Source organism: Stegostoma tigrinum, chromosome 19, assembly GCF_030684315.1.
Source record: "Stegostoma tigrinum isolate sSteTig4 chromosome 19, sSteTig4.hap1, whole genome shotgun sequence".
Lineage (NCBI taxonomy): Eukaryota > Metazoa > Chordata > Chondrichthyes > Orectolobiformes > Stegostomatidae > Stegostoma > Stegostoma tigrinum.
Genome location: NC_081372.1, coordinates 61,544,540 through 61,558,425, shown reverse-complemented (window position 1 = coordinate 61,558,425; position 13,886 = coordinate 61,544,540). Strand labels below are relative to the sequence as shown.

General features: G+C 41.6%; 1 protein-coding gene across 1 annotated transcript in view; it reads right to left on the bottom strand.

Annotated features, from left to right (window-relative positions):
- The window catches only part of sycp2l (synaptonemal complex protein 2-like), a 374,186-nt gene that overhangs the window by 233,372 nt on the left and 126,928 nt on the right, over nucleotides 1-13,886 (bottom strand). The window contains exon 11 of the mRNA XM_059652659.1: nucleotides 8,473-8,518. Coding sequence (XP_059508642.1) covers nucleotides 8,473-8,518 — 46 coding nt within the window. The remainder of the gene's footprint in view (nucleotides 1-8,472; nucleotides 8,519-13,886) is intronic.

Below are 13,886 nucleotides of genomic sequence, written 5' to 3'. Positions count from 1 at the left end.
GAGTTTTGGAAGAAGTAACAAAGAGGATTGATGAGGCAGAGCAGTAGACGTGATCTACAGGCACTTCTGTAAGGCACTTAACAAGGTTCCTCCTGGGAGAATGGTTAGCAAGGTTGGATGACATGAAATAGAGGGAGAACTAGCCATCTGAATACAGAAAATGGCTCGAATGTAGAAGACAGGGGGTGATGGTGCAGGGTCCCTTTTCAGACTGGAGGCCTGTGACTAGTGGTGTACCAAAAGAATCAGTGCTGGTTTCTTGTCATTTATATAAATTATTTGAATGTGAACGTAGGAGGTATGGTTCGGAGGAGTACTGATAAATAAACAGACCTTGGAGTGCAGGTTCATAGTTCGTCGAAAATGGAGTCACAGGTAGATAGGATACTGAAGTAGGTGTTTGGTATGCTTGACACTATTGGCCAGTACATTGAGTATGAGTTGGGAGGTGATGTTGCGGCTGTACAGGACACTGGTTAGGCCACTATTGGAATAGTGAGTGAAATTCTAGTCTCCCTGCTATAGGAAGGATATTGTGAAACTTGAAAGGGTTCAGAAAAGATTTACAAGAATGTTGCCATGGTTGGAGGGTTTGACCTTTAGGGAGAGTCTGAATAGGTTGTGGCTATTTTCTCTGAAGCATCGGTCGCTGAGGGGTGACCTTATAGAGGTTGATAAAATCACAAGAGGCATGGATAGGATTAATAGATGAGATATTTTCCCTCGTGTGGGGAGTCCAACACTAGAGGGCATAGGTTTAAAGGTGAGAGGGGATAGATTTAAAAGGGGCCTCAGGGGTCACTTTTTCACACAGAGGGTGGTGCGTGTATGAAATGAGCTGCTAGAGGAAGTGGTGAAGGCTAATACAATTGTAACATTTAAAAGGCTTCTGGATGGATATATGAGCAGGAAGGATTTACAGGGATATGGGCCAAATGCTGGCAAATGGGACTAGATTTATTTAGGATGTCTGGTCAACATGGATGAGTTGTTACAGCTATTTCCATGCTGTATATCTCTATGACTCCGAAGGAGAGGCCACACATTCCCCTTGGGTGCACCACTGAAAGTTATTACTGGGTATCACTAGCTAACTTTACTTTCCTAATTAGTTAATGAAAATGACAAACCCCTTAGCTTTTGACTTTAATCTTACAAACTACAAACCAAACAAAAAAGTAAAAAGCACTTCTTTCACTCACTGAATTCCCATGCTGTTTCAAATTCTCAGAAACACACTTTCACTTAAAAGTTTCTCTCCCAACTGCTCACACGAAGTTTACCTAGGAAATTGCTTGGGCTGGGACGATTTAGTTACGCTATAGCTAGAGTACTGTGTGCAGTTCTAGAATCCACTTCATCCTTTTTACTGGACTTAAAATGCTAACTCTACTTTTGTTTCCACAGAAACTGCCAATCTTGTTGATATTTTCTAGAATTTACTTTTGTTTTAGATTTCCAGCATCTGCAATTCTTTGCTTTTTTTAAAATCTTTATTTCAGGGTGGCACAGTGGCTCAGTGATTAGCACTGCTGCCTCACAGTGCCAGGGGCCCAAGTTCAATTCCAGCCTTGGGCGAATGTCTGCATGGAATTTGCACATTCTCCCCATGGCTGTGTAGGTTTGCTCCAGTTTCCTCCCACAGTCCAAAGTTTTGCAGGTTAGGTGAATTGGCCATGCTAAATTGCCCTAGATTAGCTGGGTTATAGGAGGATGCTCTGAGGTTCAGTGTGGACTTATTGAGGCGAAGGGTCTGTTTCCACAGTGTAGGGACTCTAATTATAATTATAGCCAGGGGTTGATCATGGTTCAATGAAGAGTGCAGAAGGGCAGGCCAAGAGCAGCACCAGTCATAGCTGAATGATGAAGCTACAAAAAACAGGACAACTTGCATGCCAAACAGCAAGTTCTGCAATCGTGAACATCCACTGTAAATGTTTGTGGACAGTTAATAACTTAGTGGAGGCACCAATACCCCCATCCTCAATAATGGAGGAATCCACAGCATTAGAGCACAAAATATGCCTGATGCATTTGTAACAAATTTCAGCCAGAAATGCCAATGGACAATCTATCCGAGTCTCTTCCATAATTCCCCAACATTACATATAAGATTCTTAAATGGCTCAACAGGATAAATGCTAAGAGGATGCACCTCCTCATAGGACAGTCTGAGGGCAGAGTCTCAGAAGAAAGGGGTGCCAATTTAACACCAAGTTATAACAAAGAATTTCTTCTCTCAAAGGGCTGAGGAATAGAGAAGGCTGTGGGGCAGAGTTTTTGTGTATACCTGAGGCTGAAATAAAGCTCTTTGTAAGTTGAGGAATAAGGATTATGGGAAAACATAGGAAAGTGGATAAGGAATGTCGAATCAGCCATGATCTTACTGAAGGACAGTGCAGGCTCGAGGGGCCAAATGGCCCATTCTTGTTCCTATGATCTTATCACAGATACCAGTTGTCAGCCAACCTAACATTTTTGATTTTATTTGCATTTTAACATTACTTTCTGTAGGTCATGAAAGGTAGTTTATATATGAGTTGTTTATAAGTCCCTTTTATAAGGCTTAGTGCTAAGAAGGGCATATAAAAGGTACACAATGAGATGGCTAGTAGATTTAAAGAAGTTATAACACAGCAGGATCAGTCAGATAGAAAGGTGACTGTCAGGAGAAGAAAGAAGATAATTCAAAAGTCTCCAGTGGCTACTCCTCTATCAAATAGATATTCAGTTTTTAGTACTGTTGGACGGGATAGTCTCTCAGAAGAAAATAAAAGGGACAGTCAGTTATTTGACAGTGAAAATGATTCTTATGTTTGGCAGCATTTAACAAAATTTAATAGAATTATTGTTGTCAGGGACTGTCCTGCTATGGGCATAGACAGGTGATGTTTAGGATGTTTTGTTGCTTTCCTGATTCTAAGATTAAGAGTGTCGCTAAACGATTCAAGCATTTTGTTAAATGTGAGATTGAGAAACTGGAAATTATTGTACACATCAGTAGGAATGACATTTTAGGAAAAAGATTAAAGATTAAAACAATGAGAATTTAAGAGGCTGAGCAGATTAAAAAACAGAGCCTTAAAAGTGGTACTCTCTGTTTTATTCCAAAATCCAAATGAAGGAAAAAAAGGATGAAGGAGATAAATCAATGACTTAAGAGGTGGTGTATTGTTCTGGAATTCAGGTGTTTTTGACAGTCAGAATCTCTATTGGGACAGAAAAGACTTGTTCAAAAAGGACAGGATTAACCTGAACTGGAAAGGAACCAATATCTTAGCAGAAAGATTTGTTCATTCCATTAAGGGAGACTTTATACTGATTGGAAGGGGAAAAAAGAGGAGGAACTCGAAGTTGCAGTGTAAATAGTAACTGATTGGAAAGGTTCTGAATGTGAAGACAGCAAGTCAATTAGAAATGAAAGACAAGAGAGATTCAGAGTACGTAATAACTCTGAAGAACCGAACTGCATTTATGTGAATGTAAGTGATCTGACAGACAAAGCCGATGAACTCAGGGCATGTTTAGGAACATGGGATTGAGATGACATAGCCATTCAGAAACATGGCAGAGAGATGGACAGGACAGAAAATCGATGTTCTGGGTTTTAGACACTATATGGAGGATAGGAAAGGAGGCAAGAAAGGAGGGGGAGTGGCATTTTTGATTAAAGATTACATTAGTGCTGTAACTAGAGATGTTTTTGAAAAATTGTGGATAGAAATTAGAAATAAAGGAAAGAAAAGATCACTTTAATGGGTTGGTGATATAGTACCCCTAACAGTCAGAGGAGAATTTAGAAACAAATATGTAAGGAGATCTCAGATACACGTAAGCATGATATGGTCATAATAATGGGAAATTTCAGTTTCCAAATATTGACTGGGGCTACCATAGTGTTGAAGGTTTGGTCAATGAAGAATTTGTCAAATGCATTCAAGAAAACTGTCCTGATTAAAATGAGGATGTTTCAAGTAGAGGTGGAGTAATTCTTAACTTTCGTTTGGGTAATAAGGTGCCTGAAATAAAAATAGGGTAACACTTTGGGCCTAGCAAACATAAGTCTATGGGTTTCAAAATGGTTGTGGAAAAGGACAAGCCTTCTATTAAAAAGTTAAAGTGTTTAATTGGAAAAGGGCAAATTTTAATAGTACGAGACAAGAACTTTCAAAATTTGATTGAAGTAGCCTGTTCACAGATAAATGGATGTCTGACAAGTGGGAGGCTTTCAAGAGTGTGATGATGAGAATTCAGAGGCATTGTGTTCCTGTTAGAGTGAAAAATAAGACTGGTAAGATTCAGGAACAATGGATGAATAAAGATATTGAGGTTCTACTCAAGAAGAATAGAGATGTCATTTTGGATATCAACAACCTGGTTCAGTTGAATCTGTTAATCAATGTAAAGAGTATAGGGGCATCCTTAAGAAAGAAATCAGGAAGGCAAAGAGGGAATATGAGATAGCTTGGGCAAATAAGGTTAAGGACAATCCAGAGAGATTCTGTAAGTACATTAGGAGTACGAGGGCAACCAAAGAGAGGGTAGGGCCCCTTAAAGATCAAGGAGATCATCTTTGTGTTGAATCCCAGGAGATGGGACAGATACTGAATGAATATTTCACATCAGTTTTTATTGTGGAAAAAGAAATGGAGGCTGGAGAACGCAGAGAAATGAATTTTGATGTTTTAAAAACAGTTCGCGTTATCGAAGAGGAAGTTCTGGAGTCTTAGAGAATATAAATTTGGATAAACCTCGAGCACCTGATCTAGTGTATCCTAGAACATTACAAGGCAGGAAATTGCAAGACCCCTTGCAGAAATATTTACACCATCAATAACTTTGGTGAGGTGCCTGATGATTGCAGGATGACTAATGTTGAACTTTTGTTTAAGAAATATTTTAAGGCAAAACTAGGGAACTATAGACCTATGAGTCTGACTGCGGTCGTGGGTAAATTGTTGGAGGTGATTTTAAAAGGTAAGAATTAAGGGCATTTAGAGAGGTCAGAATTGATTAGGGATAATCAGAATGATTTTGTATGTGGAAAATCACATCTCAAACTTGAATTGAGTTTTTTGAGGAAGTTACTAAAAGAATTGACAGGTCACATGGGATTCCAGGGGAACCATGTGGACATATAATTGGCTTAACGGCAGGAGACAGAGAGTGGTGAAGGAGAGCTGTTTTTCAAACTGGAGGCTTGTCACCAGCAGTGGTCCACAGGGATCAGTTCTGGGTCCTCTTTTGTTCATCATTTATATAAATGAATTGGACAAAAGTATAGGAGGCATGATTAGTAACTTTGTGGACAACAGCAAAATTGGTGGTATAGTAGGCAGTGAAGCAAGTTTACTAAGATTACAAAAGGATCTTGATCAAATGGATCAATGGGCTGAAAAATGGTAGATGGAGTTCAATCTGGATTAATGCAAGACATTGCATTTTGATACAACAAACAGGGATCGTGTAGTGTTGCAATGTGTAGTGTTGTAGAGCAGAGGGACCTCAGGGTTCAGGTACATAATTCTTTCACGTTGGCATCACATTTAGGCAGGGTGATTAAATAGATGTTTAGTACACATGTCTTCATTGTTCGGTCCTTTGAGTACAGAAATTGGGAAGTAATATTGAGGTTGTACAGGACATTGCTGATGCTTCTTCTGGATTAATGTCTCCCAGTTATAGGGAGAATATTAATAAGCTGGAGAGGGTTCAGAAGAGATTTACCAGGATGTTGCCAGGTGTAGAAGGTTTGGGTTATAACAAGAGGCTGGGACTTTTCTCATTGGAGTGCAGGAGGTTGACAGGTGACCTTATAGAATTTTATAAAATCATGAGGGGTATAGATAGGGTTAATTGTAGTTGTCTTTTGCCTAGGATGGGGGCTTCAAAACTAGGGGGCACATGTTTAAAGTGAGAGGAGAGAGATTTTAAAAATATATGGCAGAAATTTTTTTTACACAGAGGGTCATTCGTATGTTGAATGAACTTCCTGAGAAGTAAGGGATATCGGTACAATCACAATGTTTAAAAGACATTTGGATAAGTGCATGAATAAGAAAGGTTTGGAAGCACATGTGATGGAAGGAAGGCGATGGCTCAGTGGTATTATTACTGGACTGCTAATCCAGAGACTCAGATAACATTCTGGGGTCCCGAGCTAAAATCCTGCCACAGCAGACAGTAGTATTTGAATTCAATAAATATCTGGAATTAAGAATCTAATGATAACCATGGAACCACTGTCAATTGTCAAAAATAAGCCCAATCTGGTCCCCTAATGTTCTTTAGGGAAGGAAACTGTCATCCTTACCTCGTCTGGCCTATAATGTGACTCCAGAACTGCAACAATATGGTTGCCTCTTAACAACCCTTTGGGCAATTACAGATGGGCAATAAATGCTGCCTACCCACCGACACCCTCATCCCATGGATGAATAAAGAAAGACATGAGCCGGGAGCAGGCAGATGAGACTAGATTAATTTGGTATGGAATGGTTGGACTGAAAGACTATTTCTGTGCTATGACTCCATGAGATCAAGAAATGGCTGGAGGCACTTGATATTACAAAGCCTATGGCGCTGACAACATTCTGGCATAAATACTGATTACTTGTGCTTCGTAACATGATGCAACCCAAGACAAGATGTTCCAGTTCAGCCATAACACTGGCATATATCTATCTATATACTAAACAATGTGGTAAATTGCCCAGGTTATGTCTTGTGCACAAGAAAAATGACAAATCCAACACATCCAGTTACTAATCAATCACAAATAAAGATGAAAAGCTCATCAACATTGCTATCAAGAGTACTCCCTTAGCAATAAACTGTTCATTGATGCTCAGTCTGGGTCAGTTTGGGTTCTGGCAGGTCCTCACAGCTCTTGATCTCATTCGAGCCTTGGTCAAAACACGGATAAAGCAACAACAGTGCAGTGAGAGTGATTATCTTAACATCAAGTCTGCATTTGACTGAATAGGGCATCAAAAACCCTAGCAAAACTGGAGTCAATGGGTATCAGGCAGCAAAACTCTTTGCTGGTAGGAGTTATGTCTGCCACTAAGGAAAATAGTTGGAGTTACTGGAGGTCAGTCATCTCACATCTCCACGTCATCCCTTGCACAACCATCTTCAGCCACATCATCAATTACATTTCCTCTGTCATAAAGTCTGAAATAAAGTTGTCGCTGACAGGTGGACAGTATTGAGCTGGACAGTATTCAGCACCATTCTCAACTCCTTAGATACTGAAGCAGTCCATGTACAAATGCAGCAAGACTTCAGCAAATCCAAATCTGCGCTGACAAGTGACAATATCTGCACCAGTCAAGTGTTTGGCCAAGAACTCCAACAAGGGAGAATCTTTTCATTGCCCCTGAACATTCAATAGCATTTTCATCATTTGAATCCCCCACTATAAACATCCTGGGAGTTATCACTGACTAGAAACTCAACTGGACTAGCCATACAAGTATGTTGCTACAAGAACAGGTCAGAAGCTAGAAACCCTACAGGGAGTAACTCACCTCCAGATCACTCACAGCCTATTCACCATTCACGAGGCCCAAGTCAGGAATGTGAAAATATTTTATAAAAACCAAAAGAACTGTGGATGCTGTAAATCTGGAACAAAAACAAACTTGCCGAAAAAACTCAGCAGGTCTGGCAGCATCTGTGAAGGAGAAAACAGAGTTAACGTTTCGTGTCCGGTGGCCCTTCCTCAGAACTGATGGTGGCTGAGAAAATGTCAGTTTATATGCAGAAAATAGGAAGGTGGATGGGGTAGAGAGTAAAAATAGAATAGAGCCCAAAGACAGAGAAAGACAGTTTTTGTCTATCTGTCTTTCCCTTTCTTTGGGTTCTATCCTATCGTTTACTCCCTACCCCACCCACCTCCCTATTTTCTGCATATAAACTGACGTTTTCCCAGCCACCATCAGTTCTGGGGAAGGGTCACCAGACCCGAAACGTTAACTGTTTTCTCCTTCACAGATGTGATATATTACGCCCAATGCTTGGATGAATGCATCTGCAACCACACTCAAGAAGCTTGACATCATTCAGAACAAAGCAACTTGCTTGATGGACACCACACTGACAAACACATACTTCATCCACCACTAATTTTCAGTAATAGTAGTCTGTACCATCTATGAGATGAACTGCAGAAATCCGCAAGGCCCCTCAGACAGCAACTTCCAAACCCACGAACACTAACATCTACAAAGACAACCACCAGCAAGCTCCTCTCCAAGCCGCCTATCATCCCGACTTCGAAATATATCGCCATTCCTTCAGTATCACTGGATAAAAATACTGGAACTCCCACAGAAAACGGTACTGAAGTGGTTCAAAAAGGCAGCTCACCACTTTCTCAAGGGCAAAACAGGGAACAGCAATAAACAGTGGCCCATAAAGTAACACACATATCCCATGAATGATTTTTTAAAAAAATGTTGAACATACCTCATGCTTACCAAGAAAAGCTTCCAAACATGGAAATGTGTAAACACTGCAAATGAAAAGAAAGAATTTTTCAAGGTTAGATGTTGGAGCAGCTTACCACTCAGTCCACATATCTATTTTAAGCAATAGAACCAAATACTATAGAAAAGTTTCGACATGGTCCCACTTCTATCTCTCTCCCAAAAGAAAACTATTTCAATGCAAAACAGGAGCAAAATGTGTCAATACTAGAAATCTTCAAAAAAAATTCAAGAAATTCTTAACATCTGTGGAGAAAGATACAGAATTAATTGGACTTCACAAGCTCCTAAATCTCTGCACACCCGACCTCATCCCAAAACCAGCCCAGCTTGACCCCCCCCCCACCCTGTCCGTCTTTTCTCCCACCTATCCGCTCCTCTCACCTCAACCCCAACCCCAACCCCAACCCCAACCCCCCCCACCTCCTATCTACCAGCCTCATTTCTGCCTCCTTGACCTGTCCATCTTCCCTTGACTGACCAATCCCCATCCTAACTCCCCGCCTACACTCACCTTACTGGCTCCATCCCCACCTCTTTGACCTGTCCGTCCCCTCTCCACCTATCTGCTCCTTTATCCACCTCCCTCCCTATTTTTTTCAGAATCACATTCCCCTCCCCCATTTCTAAAGAAGGGTCCAGACCCGTAACGTCAGCTTTCCTGCTCCTCTGATGCTGCTTGTCCTGTGTTCATCCAGCTCTACACCTTGTTATGTCAGATTCTCCAGCATGGCAGTTCTTACTAATACTGAATCATTACTAGAGACTTAGTTTCAGACAAACTAATGGGGCTAAAGGCAAATAGGTCCCCTGAACTTCTCAAAAGTAGTAGCTACATAGATAGTGCATACTTCAGTTGCAATTTTTCAAAAATTCACAGATTCGAAGAAAGTATGAGAGGATTGTAAAACTGCCAATTTCACAATTCAAAAAGGAAGGAAGCAAAAAGCAGGTAACTACATTAGGCCAATTACTCCAACATCTATTGTTGGAAAAATGTTGGAACCGATTATCAAGGTAATAGTAGCAAATTTAGAAAATCCTAATCTAATCAAGCAGAGTCAGCATGGTTTCGTGAAAGGGAAATCACGACAGACAAATGTATTAGAGTCTTTTGATGAAGTCTCAACCAGAGTGGACAGAGCGGAACCAATTAATGGACTGCATTTGGAATTCTAAAAGCCATTTGACAAAATACTTCACAAAAGATTCAGTCACAAGAGCCAATGGTGGTGATGGAGGTAGTAAATTGGCATAGACAGAGAATTAGCTAACGGGCAGGGAACAGTAAGTGGGGATGAAGATTTTTTTTCAGATAGGCAATCTCTAACCAAAGGAGTTCCACAGGGATCAGTGCTGGGGCCATAAGTGTTCACTATGTATAGTAATGATTTGGAGGAAGAAGTGAAATTTGCAGATGATTTGCACAGAGAATGAAACAATAGTATATTTCAATGGAGAAAAACTGCAGAAAGCTGCAACACGAAGGGACTTGGGGGTACTTGTGCACAAAACACAGAAAGATAGCAGATAGCAGTAGTAGGTAATCAGGAAAGCTAATGGAATGTTGGCCTTTATTTCAAGAGGTTGAAATGTAAGTGTTTGGATGTCTGACTGCAGCTGGTGATGGTGAGACCACAACTGGATTGCTGAGAGCAGTTGTGGTCCACTTACTTAAGAAAAAGTATTATTTCATTGGAGGCAGTTCAGAGAAGGTACATTAGGAAGATCCCAGGTTTAGAGGGATTGTCTTATGAGTAGAGACTAAAGAAGTTGGGATTCTACCCTTTAGAGTTTAACACTATTAATTAAGGAGTCAATTACTGCAAGAAAGAAAGATGATAATTTGGAAGGGTCCTCAAACGAGGCTTTGTGGGTAGAACTTAAGAATGTTAAGAGGGCAGCCACTATACTGGAAGTGTATTAATGGCCCCTGCAGACTCAGTGGGAGCAGACATGTAGACAGTTCGCAGAGATGTGTAACAGTAATAATCGGTTTATTATATGAGGGGATTTCAACTTTTCCAACATAAATTGGGATTGCCATTGTGTTAAGAATTTAGAGGGGGCAGATTTCTTGAAAAGTATCCAGAGGAGTTTTCTGTATCAACACATAGAAGATCCCAAAAGAGATGCGCAGTGCTGGACCTGGGTCTGGGGAAAGAAGTGTTCAATGTGACACTGGGGGGACATTTTGAGCAGCAGCGACCAAAACATAGTAAAGTTTGAATGTGTTCTGGACTAGGAAAAGGTTGGCCTACAAAAAATGGCTTTGGATTGGGGGATGGCAGATTTTATTGAAATAAAACTCAAAAGAACTGTGGATTTTGTAAATCAGGAACAAAAACAAACTTGCTGGAGAAGTTCAGCAGGTCTGGCAGCATCTGTGAAGGAAACAGAGTTAACATTTCAAGTCCGGTGACCGTTCCTCAGAGCTGATGGTGGCTGGGAAAATGTCAGTTTCTATGCAGAAAAAAGGGGAGAGGGGTGGGGTAGGGAGTAAACGATAGGATAAAGTCTAAAGAGAGAGAAGAGCAGTTGGTCAGACAAAAATTTGATAACAATCAGGCTGGGAGGGTGAACAGTTGTTAATGGGGACTATCAGTGACTAATAACAGGTAGTGTGTAATTGCAGGTTATGTGGTAACAAGGCCTGGTCTAATGGGTAGGGGGCTGGGACATGGGAGAGTTTAGGCCCTAAAATTATTGTACTCGATGTTAAGTCTTGAGGACTGCAGAAAAATGAGGTGTTGTTCTTGTAGCTTGCACTAAGCTTCGCCAGAACACTACAGCAAGCCAGAGACAGACATGTTGGTCAGGGAACACGGTGGTGCATTGAAGTGGCAGGCAACAGGTAGTTTAGGGTCTGTTTTGCAAGCAGAATGTTGATGTTCTGCGAAACGGTCATCTAGTCTGCACTTAGTTGTGTACTCAGCTCCTTACAGTGCTCCAAATACACTCACGACTGTGTGGCCAAATTCTGCTGGAACTCCATTCACAAGTTTGCTCATGAAACCACCATAGTGGGTTGGATCTTAAACAACACCGGGAAAGAGTACAGGAAAGAGATAGAGACCTAAGTGGCATGGTGTAAAGACTACAATCTCTCCCTTGATGTCAGCAAATCAAAGGTGCTGGTCATCAATTTCAGAAAGCAGAGCAGAAGTGTCAGTATCAATGGTTCTGAGGACAACATGGTTAACGGCTGCAAATTCTTAGGAGTAAAAATGATCATCAACAATCTGTTCTGGTTCATCCATGTTGACACTACAGTTAAGAAAGCACCTTAATGCATCTACTTCCTCAGAAGACTAAGGAAATTTGGTATGTCCACAATGACTTTTACCAAATATTATAAATACACCATAGGAAGTATCCTATCCAGGTGCATCACAGCTCGGTATGAAAACTGCTGTCTACAAGACTGCAAGAAATTAGAGTTGTGGATGCAGCCCAGTCCATCACGAAAACCAGCTTTCTTTCCATTGATTCCGAATAACACTTCCTGCTGCCTCAAGAAAGCAGTCAGCATAATTACAGACCCCCCCAGTCATACTCTCTCCCACTCTTTTCCATTGGGCAGAAGATACAATAGTTGGAATATATGTATAAACAGATTCCAGAACAGCTCCTTCTTTACTGTTATCAGACTTTTGAACAGAGCTCTCATATATTAAAGTTAATCTTTCTCTGCACCTCCTCTGTAGCTGAAACACTACGTTCTACATTGTATTCTATTACCATGATCTAATTATGTATGGTATGATTTGCCTTTTCATAGTATCTCAGTAGATGTGACAATAATAAAATAAAACAAAACTTGAGGGGTCATCCAGAAAGTATATTGCTCTAAATATTCACAATACATATCAAACAGATGTTCACCTGCACATCTGCTAAATCTGGCATACGGCATCTGCTGTACCTGTTGTGGCTTCCTCTATACTGGAAACCAAGCAGAGGCTTGGGAACCGCTTTGCAGAACACGTACGCTCAGTTCGCAACAAACAACTGCACCTCCCAGTCGCATTCCTTACACGACATGTCCATCCTGGGCCTCCTGCAGTGCCACAACGATGCCACCCAAAAGTTGCAGGAACAGCAACTCATATTCCGCTTGGGAACCCTGCAGCCCAATGGTATCAATGTGGATTTCAGAAGCTTCAAATCTCCCCTCCCACACTGCATCCCAAAACCAGCACAGCTCGTCCCAGCCTCCCTAGCCTGTTGTTCTTCTCACCTATCCCCTCCTCCCACCTCAGGCTGCATCTCCATTTCCTACCCCCTAACCTCATCCCGCCCCCTTGACATGTCCATCCTCCCTGGACTGACATATCCCCTCCCTACCTCCCCACCTATACTCACCTCTACAGGCTCCATCCCCGCCCCTTTAATTTATCTGTCTCCTCTCCACCTATCTTCTTCTCCATCCACCTGCGATCCACCTCCGCCTCCCCCTCTCTCCCTATTTATTTCAGAAACCTCTCCCCATCCCCCTTTTCTGAAGAAGGGTCCAGGCCCAAAACATCAGCTTTTGTGCTCCTAAGATGTTGCTCAGCCTGCTGTGTTCATCCAGCTCCACACTTTGTTATCACTGTACAAGTACATTCGCTTTGCCCTTTAGAGTGTCTTCACCTTGTGTCATCTTTCAAAGGCTATTGAAAAACATGGTCCAAGGCGTGCCCAAAGTAGAAGGGTATTGAGGTGATGTTTTAATCTCTGGAGCTACTGTAAAGAAAGTGAAGAGTTTGAAGGAGGTCTTTACAGCATTTTTTCTGAGGCAGACATCTGGCTAAAAAAAGGAAAAGTGTATGTTCCAGGTTAACAAGGTAACATATCTCACATACAGAGTCGACAAGGATGGATTACGACCTGTTGAAGAGATAGTGAAAGGCATTAAAAGGGTTTCCAATTCCAAGGAACACCACAGAGTTGAAGTTTCTCATAGGTCTCACAAATCACAAGGTGGAGATATGGTCCATGTCAGGAACTTGGGTTATGGCACTCCAGGAAATCCTGGGAGTTATCCTTAAACAGGGCCATAAGCATACATGGTCAAAACTAGGCAGGTGATTGTAAAAAAAAACACATCGATCACCTCCTGGGGATCCGTTCACAGAGATGGTTGCTTCAAAGGACACACCCCACCAAGAACAAGCCCCCTGCAGCAACTCTTCGACATCGTTTACAGAATAGACATTTACCTAGTTGTTCTATGCTCCTCAACCAGACCCAGAAAAAAACAGTATTAGTGCCGCGGGCAAAGTGATCTAGGAGGCCTCATCATCACAGGAGGGAGGGGGAGTCCTCAGATTTTTTGTGGGGGGGGGGGGCAAGAGGGGGGTAGGGAGGGATGTGATAACTACATCAAGGCCCGGGGGAATAAACAATTAA